Source organism: Ranitomeya variabilis, chromosome 3 (assembly GCF_051348905.1).
Source record: "Ranitomeya variabilis isolate aRanVar5 chromosome 3, aRanVar5.hap1, whole genome shotgun sequence".
Classification (NCBI taxonomy): Eukaryota; Metazoa; Chordata; class Amphibia; order Anura; family Dendrobatidae; genus Ranitomeya; species Ranitomeya variabilis.
Genome location: NC_135234.1, coordinates 450,539,272 through 450,554,468, shown reverse-complemented (window position 1 = coordinate 450,554,468; position 15,197 = coordinate 450,539,272). Strand labels below are relative to the sequence as shown.

At 48.3% G+C, this 15,197-nt stretch overlaps 1 protein-coding gene across 1 annotated transcript in view; it reads left to right on the top strand.

Annotated features, from left to right (window-relative positions):
* The window catches only part of REV1 (REV1 DNA directed polymerase), an 81,806-nt gene extending 68,715 nt beyond the window's left edge, over positions 1-13,091 (top strand). Inside the window, exons 22-23 of the mRNA XM_077296543.1 lie at positions 1,933-2,035; positions 12,700-13,091. Of these exons, the coding sequence (XP_077152658.1) occupies positions 1,933-2,035; positions 12,700-12,811 (215 nt within the window). The 3' untranslated portion in view covers positions 12,812-13,091. The remainder of the gene's footprint in view (positions 1-1,932; positions 2,036-12,699) is intronic.
* Positions 13,092-15,197: the final 2,106 nt, after the last annotated feature.

Sequence of the window (15,197 nt, the reverse complement as noted above, 5' to 3'; positions counted from 1 at the left end):
ACTTGGTAGTATAGGTCTATTATATTAAGCAGGAACACACATATCACTTTTCTTAAATAAAATCCTTTGTATTTTTTCAAATACATGCTAATGTAGATAACGGTAAATCTGTAACTGTAAAGTTTTAGCTCCTAAATATTTAGAGCCTTGTGCATTATACCTGCTTCATGGGACCTAGTCACCCAGAGGTTAGCCTCTAAAAAGGAAGGTCACTAGGATCAATTCTTCCCCAAACTGCATATATGGGCAAGCAGGTCTTTGAAATGTAAATCCATAGATACCTTTATATATTTTATCTGTAGCTGCATTTTTGAGTATTTCACAGTTTAATTTGTTTATAAATGAGGTATTAAGTGCTCTGGGTGTAACAGAGCACTTAAAGAGTAACACTCATTTTAGTGTTTAGTGCATTAATTTATAGTACCAGTGAAAATAAGAAACTTTGTAACATATGACTTTTTGAACCCAAAATTGTCTGGAATCAATGGCGGGCGCCATGTCGCGTTTGGAGACCCCCTGAGGTACCTAAACAGTGGAAACCCCTCAATTCCATCTCCAACCCTAAAACAGCCCTAACCCCAACACACCCCTAACCCTAATCACAGCCACAACCCTAGCCCCATCACTACAACCCTAACTCTAACCCTAAGGGAAAAATGGATAGAAATAATTTATTTTATTTTATTATTTTTACCTAACTAAGGGGGTGATAAAGGGGGATTTGATTTACTATTTTTTTTTATTTTGATCACTGTTGATAGACCCTATCACAGTGATCAAACTGAACCAATAGGAAAAATCTCCTATTGTTACCGGGTGCCGGCTGGTAGATCTTGGTGAGCGCACTGCGCATGCACCTGCCATTTTCTTCCCGGAAGAAGACGCCCGAGGGCCAAAGTCGGAGGAAACCAGGGGGGCTCGGAGGACCTCATTTCTCTCTCCTTTGGTATGCTAGATCATATCAGAGGAGTGAGAAATAAATGGGAAATCTGACTTTTCTTTTTCTATTTGCGATCAACATTATTCAGTGAATATCGGCGATTGCAAAACTGGGCACGGTAAAAACCCGACCCAAATCATGTTCTCCGGGGTCTCAGCTTCCCCCGGTGGCCAAGACCCCAGAGATTTTTCGATACTGGGGGGCGCTATACCCTTATTTCTCAGCACTGTTAAAAAGTGGCGCAGAGGAATAAGTACCCTTAACTGCCGCCGTATAAGGCGTATCGGCGGTTGTTAAGGGGTTAAATTGTACCAATAAAAGACTGCTCAATAAAAGACAGCCTATAAATAAAAACAATCACTACTGTGATCTCATCATAATTCAACAGATCTTGGCAAGAAAGACAATCCCTTACATGGCATACTACTATGATATCACTCCAAAGAAAAGAGTCCAGGGAAAACAAATTGGCCTCGATTCATCTAGACCGGCGATTTTCTACCATGTCTTGATGAAGCGTCGTGGTGGAGTCAGATGCTCCTAATTCATGGAAAGGTGCATGCCTCTTCATGAATCTAGAGTGTCGTGAATGGCTTGAGCTATGCAGAAATCTTCAGTCAGGGACACGAGTGAGATTTCTGAGCGTAGGGAAAATCAGACAAATTGTGGTGTCACACCCCAGATCTGCCCATTTTGGCGGAGCTGGGAGAAACTGGCATTTAAAAATGACAAAAGTTGAAAAATCTTGACGCAACTCCAAGTTACACCAGCATTTTGCGACTTTTCAAAGCTTTTCAACTCTTTTTGGACTTAAAGGTTTTGATGAATTGGGGCCTTTGTATTTTTTCTGGTACATGCTAATGTAGCTAGTACACAGCCTAGCAATAAAAGCAATCACTAGTATGACAACAAAACAATTGGATACAACCTATGAATAAACACACATGATTTCATCATAAAGATGTCATAATGTCTGCTATATTTCTGAACAGATCCTATGGAAGAAGATATATTGCAAGTAGTAAAGTACTGCACCGATTTAATTGAAGAGAAAGATCTTGAGAAATTAGATCTAGTTATAAAATACATGAAAAGGTGAGTTGTTTTTTTTTTTTTTTTTTTTTGTAATTTCTAACATATAGAAACAGCTTGTGTAACATTACAGCGAGGGAAAATGTAGCTGGTGTTTTTTCTTCCACTTTTTGTTACCTCCAATTGAACTTTAGAGTTTTCATTAGTGGATGTACTTCTTCTGTCTGTATGATGTGGCCCAATCATAATAAGGTAGCAACACACAAGGAAAGAACACGCCCCACAACAGCTCAGAACAGGCTACTCCTTTATAACATTTAACGACAGCTTCCTCTTCTCTTACTGCCGAGCCTTTACAAGTTGATGAGAGCACAGCAAGAATTAAGTATGATTAGGGATACGTCAACTATAGACAGGTAGTGAGGGAGGGAAGGGCTTGTACGGTGACCGTGCTATAAGAGGAGGAGAATTCATAAAGGGGTTCTTAATGTGACACAGCTAACCTCAGCCGTGCTGTAATCTAATATGAAATGGTGTTAAAAAGTGCTGCAAGCAGAGCACAAATGACTATTAATGAAGGAGTTTAAGTCCGTCTGACTTTGTTACACACACACTGAGGAAGCTGCTCCAAAGCTTTTGAGGGGTGAGTGTTCTATTTCTTTTGTTGCGTACTAATGATTGGGGAACGTCATACAGGGGGAAGAAGTACACACCACAGTGAAAACTCTAACACTCCCTTGGTCGTAATGAAAATTAATTCATTAGGTGCCTAATAATTTCATCACTAATATCTCTGCAACAAAAAGGCTAAGTAAAAAAATTCCACTCTGCAACTACTATTAGAAAGGGAACCTGTCAGCAGAATTTTGCTAAGTAATCTACAGATAGTATCAGGCTGGCCCTGTTATACTGATTACAATGCTATGCAGTGCATAAAATAGGAGGCAGGTCACTGAGGGATCAGTGACCTGTCAGAAGCCATACACATGAATACCTAATCAGAGCACCCCCCACAGGCTGCCCTAGGGCACGAGCATGTCATTAAAGGGAATCTGTCACCCCATTTTAGGCCTATAAGCTTAGGCCACCGCCATCAGGGGCTTATCTACAACATTCTGAAATGCTGTAGATAAGCCCCCGATGTAACCTGAAAGAGAAGAAAAAAGGAGATTTTTGTGTACTCACCGTAAAATCTCTTTCTCTTAGCCTCTAATTGGGGGACACAGGACCATGGGTGTTATGCTGCTGTCCACTAGGAGGCGACACTATGCATAATCTGAAAAAGATTAACTGTGGCTCCTCCTCTGCAGTATACACCCCTGGACGGCATCAGCCTTCTCCAGTTTTGTGCAAAAGCAGTAGGAGGAACGTAACATGAATAACATAAGTATGCCTGTAAGAAGGCAACTATGTAACATGAATAACATAATTATGCCTGTAAGAAGGCAACTATGTACGAGCTCAAGAAAACAATATGAGAACTCAACAGTTACGACGGCCCGGAAAGGGCAACAGGGTGGGAGCTGTGTCCCCCGATTAGAGGCTAAGAGAGATTTTACGGTGAGTACACAAAAATCTCCTTTACTCTGTCGCCTCATTGGGGGACACAGGACCATGGGACGTCCTAAAGCAGTCCCTGGGTGGGAAGCAATGGACGAATATTGTGCAGACAGGCCCCTATACTTAGGGCACCACCGCCTGCAGGACACATCTACCCAGGCTCGCGTCCGCTGAGGACTGGGTATGAACCCTGTAGTGTTTAGTAAACGTGTGTAAGCTAGTCCAAGTGGCCACCTTACACACTTGTTGTGCCGAAGCCTGGTGCCGAATTGCCCAGGAGGCCCCTACCGCTCGTGTAAAGTGTGCCGTAATACCGGCTGGAAGAGGAGAATTCTTAAGGCGGTAGGCCTCTTGTATGGTGGATTTGATCCACCTGGCAAGGGTAGCTTTGGAAGCTGGCAGACCCTTGTGGCTGCCTTCCGGAAGGAGGAAAAGAGAATCAGACCTCCGGAAGGACGCAGTCCTAGACACGTATATACGCAATGCCCTGACAAGGTCAAGCGTATGCAGAGCCTTCTCCACTCTATGAACCGGAACCGGACAAAGGGATGGTAGTGAAATTTCCTCATTGCGGTGGAAGTTGGACACAACCTTCGGAAGGAAGGATGGGACCGTGCGAAGAACTACCTTGTCCTGGTGAAAAGCCAGGAAGGGCCGTCTGCAGGAGAGTGCTGTCAGTTCAGACACCCTGCGTAGCGAGGTGATTGCCACCAGGAAAACCACCTTCTGGGAAAGAAGGCGGAGCGGGACCTCCTTAAGGGGTTCGAAGGGTGGTTCCTGCAATGCTGTCAGGACCAGGTTGAGGTCCCACGTTTCTAGTGGTCGTCTGTAGGGGGGAACCAATCGGGAAACCCCCTGAAGGAAAGTCCTTACTTGCGGCTTGGTAGCAATGCGCCTTTGAAAAAGCACTGAGAGGGCTGACACCTGGCTCTTAAGCGAGCCCAATGACAGCCTGGCCTCCAGACTCGATTGGAGAAAACCAAGTACTTTGGGTAGGGAATAAGGGAGTGGGATCTGGCCACGAGATTCGCACCAGGTAAAGAAAGCTTTCCAGGTACGGTAATAAATCTTGGCAGAGGCTGGTTTCCGTGCTCTGATCATGGTTCCAATGACGTCCGTCGAGAGCCCTGCCTGGGTTAGAACCCAGGTCTCAAGGGCCACGCCGTCAAATTGAGAGCCCCTGAGTTCTGGTGGTAGAACGGGCCTTGTGATAGAAGATCGTGGCGGTCGGGGAGACGCCAGGGGGCGTCTGCTGTGAGTTGTACGATGTCGGCGTACCATGGCGTCTGGGCCAGTCCGGTGCAATTAGGATGGTTGGAACTCCCTCTTGTTTGATCTTCCTCACCACTCTGGATATCAGGGGGAGAGGTGGAAAAATATACAGAAGCTGGAACTGGGTCCAGTCCTGAACCAGAGCGTCTGCTCCGAGCGACCGCGGATCGTGTGTTCTGGCCATGAAGTTCGAGACCTTGGCATTGAAGTGGGATGCCATTAGGTCCACATCCGGGGTCCCCCAGCGGAGACAGATCTGTTGAAAAATTTCGGGATGGAGAGACCACTCTCCAGAGTCTATTCCTTGTCGGCTGAGGAAGTCTGCTTCCCAGTTGTCCACACCCGGAATGTGGACCGCCGAAAGAACCGACCCTGTGTCCTCCGCCCAGCAGAGGATGTGTGACACTTCTCGCATCGCCTGGGTACTGCGGGTCCCCCCTTGGTGATTCACATATGCCACAGCCGTGGCATTGTCCAACTGTATTCTGATGTGAGAGGCTGCCAGTAAGTGATGGAAGGCCCTCAATGCCAGAAGGATGGCACGAATTTCCAGGATGTTGATGGGCATGGTCGCTTCCACTGGGGACCACTTGCCCTGTGGTGTAGGTGCACCGCACCCCAACCCGTCAGGCTCGCGTCGGTGGTCAGAACCTTCCATTGACCTGTGAGAAAGGATTTCCCCTTTGCTAGCGAGGTTGGCTTGAGCCACCAGTGCAGGGACCTCCTGGTTGACGACGTTAGCTGGAACTCCCTGTCGAGAGAAAAAGGGATTCCTGTCCCAGGACTTGAGAATGGCTAGTTGGAGAGGTCTGAGGTGAAACTGGGCAAATGGGACAGCTTCTATTGCTGCTGCCATCTTGCCGAGGACTCTCATGGCAAACCGGAGAGATCGAGGGGGTTTGCGGAGGAGGGTGCGAACTGCTAGTCGGAGAGCCAGTGCCTTGTCCTTGGGAAGGAGCACTAGACCCCTGGAGGTGTTGAATAACATTCCCAGGAAGGTCAGGGACTGACTCGGGGTTGGTGATGACTTTTGTAGGTTGATTAACCAGCCCATGCGACTGAGAGTATCGGTTGTGATTGAGACGCTGAGCTCGCAGTCCTTGAAGGTGGGAGCCTTGATGAGTAGATCGTCCAGGTATGGAACGACTACTATGCCTCTGGAGTGCAGGACGTCCATGGTGGCTGCCATGACCTTGGTGAACACTCTGGGAGCCGTGGCGAGTCCGAAAGGGAGAGCCACGAATTGGTAGTGGTCCTGGCCTATTGCGAACCTGAGAAACCTCTGATTGGCAGGTGCAATGGGTATATGCAGGTATGCGTCTTGTATGTCTATGGAGGCGAGATATTCTCCCTTCTCCATGGACGCAATGATGGACCGAAAGGACTCCATGCGGAAATGACGGACCCGTACATATTTGTTGAGCTGTTTTAGGTCTAGTATGGGCCGTACGCTGCCTCCTTTCTTGGGAACTACGAACAGATTGGAGTAGAACCCTCGGAAGCGGTCGGTCGTGGGTACCGGTACTATGACTCCTGCTTGAAAAAGCGAGGAGACTGCTTGGTGGTAGGCACGAGCCTTGGCTGGCGGTTTTGGGGGGACAGAGAGGAAGAATCGGTCCGGTGGGTTGGAGATGAAGTCTATTTTGTATCCGGAAGACACTAGTTCCATGACCCACCTGTCTTCTGTAATAGGCAGCCAGACTTGATGAAAGAGCAAAAGTCGGCCGCCTACTGGTGTGGTGTCTTCCGGAGTCCGTGAGTCATGATGAGGAGAAAGTCTGAGATTTTCCTCCTCTGGGCTTAGGCTGGCCTGCTTTTGCCTGCCAGGTCTTGTCCGACCTTTGCGTCGATCGTGAGTTGTCCCTGCGTGGGGAACGGTTACGATTTTGTGCTGGACGCGAGACGGACCAGCCGGAGGAATCCCGAAAGGATCGGAATCGAGTTTGGTTACGCTTCTTGTAAGTGCGTTTAGGATTCAGTTGGGGAAGAGAAGTACTCTTACCCCCGGTGGCGTTGGATATCATAGTGTCCAACTGTTCACCGAAAAGTCTCCCACTGAGGTAGGGGAGGTGCGAGGGACTTCTTTGAGGCTGCGTCCGCTGTCCATTCCCGCAGCCAGAGGATACGCCGAATCGTGATGGCGTTTGATGCTATCCCCGCTACTCCCCTTGCTGAATCCAGAGCTGCATGGAGCATGTAGTCTGCTACAACTGCTATTTGAACCGCTTGGTCCGACAGCTCAGGAGCGGATGCTTGGAAAGCTTGTAAATTCTTTGCCCAGTCCAGAATGGCCTTGGCAGCCCAAACTGAGGCGAACTCGGGAGCCAGGGATGCCCCTGCTGCCTCGAAAATTGAACGAGCCATGCGTTCTACCTGCTGGTCTGCTGCGTCCCTGAGGGTTGAGCTATCTGGCAGTGAAAGGAGGGTCTGTGCTGCTAGCCTAGAGACTGGGGGGTCCACTTCAGGTGGATCTGTCCATTCCTTGGTGTCCTTCTGTGGGAAGGGGTACCTCGCCTCCAGATATTTGTGATTAGCGAATTTTTTCTCAGGCTGTGAGAGCTGCTTTTTAAGGATCGCCTTAAACTCTGGGTTAGAGAAAAACTTAGGCGGCTTCAGAGGTCCTTCAAAGGAAATCTTATGTTCTGGGGCCTCTGGTGGCGGATCAGAAATGTCCAGCACCCGATGGATGGATGAAATTATGTCCTCAACTAGCGCTGTATTGCTAGGAGGGATTGGGATCAGGGACCCCTCCGTTTCTCTGTCTGAGTCAGAGTCGCAGATGCCTTCTGAATCCTGTGTATCACTGAGGCGTCCCCTGCTGAGTGGGCCGGGGAGGAGGCCTCTGGTTGGGGATTGCGGAGATCTGCATTGTCTGTCCCTGGAATGGGACGGTCTAGATGACCTGGAGCTACGGTGTCTATCCCTAGAGGGGGATGACCGTGTGCTATGGGATGACGCAGATGGACTTGATCTATGGGTCCGCTTGCGTCCTGACCTAGACGTGGATGTATGGAAAATGGTGACCACGGCACTCAGGGTTTCTTGGGAGGTGCACAAGTTAGGAATCCAACCCGTAAATGTAACCGAAAATATACTTGGCACTCAGGAGAAATTCGTTGCAAAATTCAGAAATAAATTTTATTTCGGTGCATCCAGCTCAACATATAAACGTTTTCGGTCTCTACAAATGAGACCTTCATCAGATACAGTTGTGAATGCTGCAATGTATATACAAAAAAGACAAGAGAGATACTTTTAAACAAAGAAAATACTGATGCACAATAACAGAGAAAATAAAAAATGAACAGATGCGATCCATACTGTATTATTCAAACAGCCTGCATACAGATATAAGCAATGACATACAGCACGGGTGACGGACTGGGTGAATCCGGCCTGGAACTGCGTGAAGCGTGAATCCTGTTCAGAAGGTGCTGGAAAGTGTACACGTGTTAAGGTAAAACTAGGTGGAAGTAAAATGAACGGGTAACATGAAAACTTTCAAATCTGTGACCACGTGGTGGAACTATAGAATGAATTCGACATCCTAGGTGAAGGATACAAGATGTGGAATGCCCTTCCCCAATGACTGCGGGGATATGCGACTAGGGTGCACAGTGAGCTGCCTGTAAAGGAGAGAATAGGCATAAAAATATTCAGACCAATATGCTACACAGTGATGGGGCACGAGTGCCCTGCACGATACATGCCAGACAATCTAAGGGGTGACCACCAGAATACCCAGTATAACTTATGTGTACAGTTGCAAAAGTAATGGGCTGGACAAGGCCCAAGGGAGAATACCTGGAGACCATAGGTGGTGCGTGTGATTCGCACACTGGGTGTAATGCTAGCCTGGGAACGGGAGCGCAAGGCGCCTGCAGGGTGGAATAGAAATACACATGAAAGCTATAGGGCTGTCAAGGAAGGAACCAATATGATAGGTGTCCTGGGCCTAACCCTCATACCTGGGAGCATGCGGAGTGGTGTGAAGCGCTCTGGCAAAGCGAGGTACTCGCAGGGTGAGAGGCGCTGTGGGAGATAAGTATAGGCAGAGGGTTATCAGGACTGGAGCCAGGCTGGAGGTATAACAGAGCCAGCGCTGGGCTGGGATCGACCGCTGGTTTACCTGAAGGTCACCGATGCCACGGACGGTGTGGGCGCTGCGCTGCAAAGCAGGGAGACAATCCCAGGGCTGCTAGGAGGAACGCGGCACTTCCGGGTATAAGAGCGCGCTGAGGTGTGTCACCTGACGCCTGACGTCACTGGGTCATGTGACCGAGGGAACTGCGCATGCTCAGAAGGTCCGATGCAGATATCAGTGGGGATGAGCGCTGCAGAAGCTGGCGCTTGCGCGGTGGGCCCAGGGAGCAGAGCAGCTAGCTGTTACGCTGTATAGTGAGACACCTGAGTGTCCAGGCTGGGTCACATTGGGCCATAAGAACTGGGGAATCCAGCTAATGCGGGGGTGATAGAAACACCCCGTGGGTATCTGAGCAATGGTCACCCCGGCTATATAGAGAACTGATTAACCCTCTATATAGGCATGTGATGCATACTATACCGTGTGCGGTGCTCAGTGCGATGAGTGCATTTAACGGTTCTGTAAGGAAAGACAGACATGAACATAGATTAATGAAACGAGTATCATGTTATATTACAGTGTGCATCCAAAAAGCTGGATTCCCGAATTTCTCCTGAGTGCCAAGTATATTTTCGGCTAGACGTGGATGTGCCAGGATCATCTTGTTCCTGAGTCAAGCTCTCCCTTTGCTGGGTAACGGTCATAGCCGGGGCATGACCCTGCAGAGCCTGAAGCAATGTGGAGGTTAGGTTATCTATAGACTGCGTCATAGATTGCGATATCTGAGTAGCCCATTCCGGCGTGGCATTAGACACCGAGGCATTGGCAGGGGCTTCTTGGGGCTCTGACACATTAGTTTGTATACAGTTCTGACAATGCTGGTACAAGCTACTACTAGGGAGAGCAGTCCCGCAGGCTGTGCAGAATGCATAATAGCAGTTCTGCCTGGTTCTCTTGGACCTTGAGCCCGGCATAGTGCACAGAGTGCAGAAGTGCTGCCAGCAGAGGACCTTACAGGGGTAGAGAAACCTATAGGGGAGCCTTATAGGTAATATGGATTCACAGCTGAGTAAAAAACCCAGCTGTGATCTTACCCCACCAGTGTGCCCCTAGGTCCAGCGCCGAAGATCCACAGTCCTGTGCCCCCCGGAGACTGGCTGCCTGGTCCTGGAGACCGGGAGATGCAGGGTTAATCTGCAGCCGAAAATGGCTGCTGAGACAGAGAGGAAAGGAGGAGAAGGGGGCGGAGAGCTGGAAAAAGGCGGCAAGGCTGTGTAAAAACGCGCCCTTTCTGTCTCCATCCACCCACTTTATGACACTGTAGAGTGTCATATTTGTCATCCGGGGGGCGGAGAGGAGGCGGCAGCTTCAGCTAGGCCGAAGCCGGGGCCTAAATTAGATGCCTGAGGCCCAGAAGGGCTCCAGGCCGGCGCGAAAGTCCGGGAGGGGGTCGGATCTGAACCGGACCCCTCCGGATTTAAAGGCAGGATGGTGGTGGGGCTATAAGCGGAAGGGGGAGCCCGGTAGGGGTCTCCCTGAGGCAGTATAGAGCTGGTGCTGCCGCAGAGACAGGGGCGCGCAGGGAGCCCTGTGTCTGTCTGTGCCATGCCTGCCTGCACTCCCCCCAGCCCCAACAGGAGCCCGCAGCTGGGCTGGGGTCCCTGGATGCAGGCGCAGTGTGCTGGCCCATTGCTGGGAGCTGTACAGGCCCTACCTGAGGCGTCTCAACCTAATACCCCCAGAGGGGGATAGGGAGGGTGCTGTTGTCACCTTCAGGGGCCTTTATCCTCGCCTAGACCTCAACCCAGAAACCAAAAGGAATTGGGGAAGGAGGGGGGGTCTCGACTTCGAACCAGCACCCGAGGGACTGGGGAAGGAGCAACATGGGGAATAGCCATCTCTACTTCAACTGGGCACCCCATAATAGGGGGCCGAGGAAGGAGCCATGCCGGGAGTCTCACAGGAGACCCTCTTTTCTTCATCTGTAATCCCGTCGGAAAAAACGTAGTAAAAATCTTTTAGGTGTGCCTCCTATGCGACACTAAGCAAAAACTGGAGAAGGCTGATGCCGTCCAGGGGTGTATACTGCAGAGGAGGAGCCACAGTTAATCTTTTTCAGATTATGCATAGTGTCGCCTCCTAGTGGACAGCAGCATAACACCCATGGTCCTGTGTCACCCAATGAGGCGACAGAGTAACCAAGTTATATTATACTCACCCAGGGGCGGTACAGTCGTCCGATGGGCGTTGCGGTCCGGGTCCGGCACCTCCCGTCTTCATACGATGACGTCCTCTTCTTTGCTTGCTGTTGCGGCTCCGGCGCAGGCGTTCTTTGTCTGCCCTGTTGAGGGCAGAGTAAAGTACTGCAGTGCGCAGGTGCTGGGCCTCTCTGACCTTTCCCGGCGCACCACAGTACTTTGCTCTGCCCTCAACAGGGCAGATAAAGTACGCCTGCGCAGGAGCCACAGCGTGAAGACAAGAGGATGTCATCCTATGAAGATGGGAGGCCCCGGACTCGGACTGCAACACCCATCGGACCAGACCGCCCCTGGGTGAGTATAATATAACTTGTTTTTCTTCTCTTTCAGGTTACATCGGGGGCTTATGTACAGCATTACAGAATGCTGTAGATAGCCCCTGATGGCGCGCTGGCCTTAAGGTACCTTCACACTGAGCAACTTTACAACGAGAACGACAACGATCCGTGACGTTGCAGCGTCCTGGATAGCGATATCGTTGTGTTTGACACGCAGCAGCTATCTGGATCCCGCTGTGATATCGCTGGTCGGAGCTAGAAGTCCAGCACTTTATTTCGTCGCTTAATCTCCCGCTGTCATCGCTGGATCGGCGTGTGTGACACCGATCCAGCGATGTGTTCACTTGTAACCAGGGTAAACATCGGGTTACTAAGTGCAGGGCCACGCTTAGTAACCCGATATTTACGCTGGTTACCATTGTAAAAGTAAAAAAAACCAGTACATACTCACCTTCTGAAGTCTGTCACGTCCCCTGGCGTCCACACGCTGCTGCAGAGAGCTTTCCCTGCACTGTGTCAGCGCCAACCGTAAAGCAGAGCACAGCGGTGACGTCACCGCTGTTACTGCCGGCGCCGCTGACACATTCAGTGCAAGGAAAGCTCTCTGCAGCAGCGCGTGGACGCCGGGGGATGTGACAGACTTCAGAAGGTGAGTATGTAGTGTTTTTTTTTTACTTTTACAATGGTAACCAGGGTAAATATCGGGTTACTAAGCGCGGCCCTGCACTTAGTAACCCGATGTTTACCCTGGTTACCCGGGAGATGCAGGGGGACTTCGGCATCGTTGAAGACAGTTTCAACGATGCCGAAGTCGTTCCCCTGATCGTTGGTCGCTGGAGAGAGCTGTCTGTGTGACAGCTCCCCAGCGACCACACAACGACTTACCAACGATCACGATCGCTGGTCGTGATCGTTGGTAAGTAGTTTAGTGTGACGGTACCTTTAGCTTATAGGCCTAAAATAGGGTGACAGATTCCCTTTAATTTTCAGTTTTGGGTTAAACAGCCACAAGACAGATTTCATCAACCAAGGTATCATTTTAATCAGTATAACGGCGCCGACCTAACACTGTGTGTAGGTTACTTAGCACAATCCTGTTGACAGGTGCGCTTTAAATCATGCGTCCAGTTCGAGGTGAAAAATTTGAAAAGTCCTCTTTAAAAAAAAAAAAAAATCAATATAAGACATTTAGTATACAATGAAAGTGTAGCCTTGGCTCGATTATTGTGGATTATCTGTAAGAAAAAAAAAAAAACATTTTCTCCTGTGTTTCAGGTTAATGCAACAGTCTGTGGAATCGGTGTGGAACATGGCATTTGACTTTATTCTGGATAACGTTCAGGTTGTTTTACAACAGACTTATGGAAGCACACTGAAAGTAGTGTAAAAGGCAATGAGAAGCACCCCTTTCCCAGCTAGCTGGGACATAGGTGCTTGTGGAGTATTTGCATGATTTTAAAGATTAAAAACAATTTTAAATTTCTTTTACTGAATAATTTTGTACATTTTCTCATAAAGTGCCAAATTTGTCAGTATTGCATGTAAATATTTGTGTTTCAGATTCTTTTATTGTAGTATAGGCTATTTACAAATTGTTTGTTTATAAGAGTTTTATGGATTTTTACAGTGAAGTGTTCACAAGTGTTTAATAAAGAAAAGTGCTAACATCTGTTTTCTTAATTACTACATAGAAATGTCTAAATATAATTTTTTTTAAAGGAGTCCCTCAACGATGTTAATGTAACCAGGACTACACGGTGCCCGTTTAAAAAATAAAAAGTAATCACTCGAGTCTCCAGGGAACACTGGTACATTGGTATGACGTAAAGTAGAGGGAACAAGGGAGAACAATATCACCTGGTTTGTCCCATATGAGGTAAGGCCAGTACTGTTCAGCCCTGATATACAGCATTCTAATATGCTGTATATCTACCCCTAATTCGGCATGCAAGACAAGAAAAAAGACCTTTTATAAAACTCACCTACGGGGCACTCTGGTCCGATGGGCGTCTGTCTTGGTCCAGTCCCTTCTCTTTTCTTCCGATGCAGTCGTCCTACTTGCTTTGTGTGGATGACGCGTCCTCCTTCATCCAGTGTCCCCGGCTTTGCGCTCCTGCACAGGCGCACTTCTCTCTGCCCTGTCGAGGGCATTGCAAAGTACTGTAGTGTGCATGCGCAGGAAAAAGGCCAAAAAGCCTTGGCGAATGTACACTGCCGTACTTTACTCTGCCCTTGTCAGGGCAGAGAAGTCGCATGTACAGGAGCGTGATGCTGAGGACACTTTGTGGATGATGAGGAACGCCTCATCCACACGAAGCAAGGAGGACGGCATGCAAGAGAGGAGGCATTGGAATAAGACCAGCAACGTCCAACGAACCTGACCGCCCCTTAGGAAAGTATTTTATAGAAGATATTTTTTTCATTTTGCAGACCGGATTGGGGTATATATACAGCATATTCGAATGCTAGGAGGGTTTACAGGTACCTCATATGGGCCACAATCCACCACAACCTTCAGGACGCAGCATACGAAAAAAGCATCTGTAGATTTCAGTGAAGGGAACAATAGATGGCCACCCTGCACACAACTGGAGGGCGGAAGCCCCCACCACTAATGGAATTTGCAGTAAGATCTCATTTATTCATCAGTTCTTCACAGTCTAAGGGGCTGGACATATGTTCATGTATTTTTGTGAACCTAATTCTCCACATCAAAACACAGAGACATTTCTGATTTTGATTTGAGTTATGGCTCAAACTCAACAATACAAGGCTATGGCCCTGAATAATGAAAGCTTTTACACCAGAATTTTGACTCCAGCAAAAAATGTCTTCATGAATCTGAGCCTATGGGTCCATGAAAAAAAGATCTGACAGCCATCACTCTGACACCTGTGTGCTGTCCATGTTTCCACTAACAAATACCGGTAGCTTGAGCAACTTTTTTTAAATTAATTGTTTTAATATAAGAATAATCACTGACGACTGCATTACCCCTTTCTCGTATTTTGGGATCCTTGACAATGTGAATGGCATGGGAGGAAAGCAATCAGTGTAGGGGGAAATTGGGAGAAGAATCAATAGAGTGGTTCCAGTGAGAAAGAAGTGTGTGTACCCAGTATTCTCATGCACCTTGCTCTGATTTCTGAAGAGTGACTGATCTGAACAGAAATGTTCAGATGTTTGAAGTCCAGTATATCCAAAACTGATCCATCCTTCCTAGTACCACAAATTAATTGAGATATTAACACTAATCTATGAGGCCTGAATGAAGATTTTGGTTACGTAAACCCACAATAGACGTAAAAACGAGAGAGCAGCCTCTTGTATGCAAGGTACCTGACAGCTCTGCAAGTTTTGTTTGAACCAGACTCAGACAAGCATATGTAAGTCTGTTGTCATTTAGGATGGGTTTATGCTACTGTCACCAGGAGGCTGACACTAGGCAAAAAAAATTAGCTCCTTGGCAGGGTACACCCACCAGACACAAAGGTCGTCAGGGAAAAAGTAGTAGGAGAAGCAACAACAAATATCTACAGGCTCAACATAGGCATGAAACAAGGGTGGGTGCTGTGTCCCCCACTTAAGGCACCAAGACTTTTTTCTGTGAGTACCACAAATCTTTCTTTATCATTTCATTGGGGAACACAGGTAACCAGAGGCTGTCCTAAAGCAGTCCCAAGGGAGAGAATAGACTATCCTGCTCAAATCAGGTCGGGCAACAAACTACCGCCGCTTACATCATCTTTCTACCTAGGCCGGCATCAGCCAAG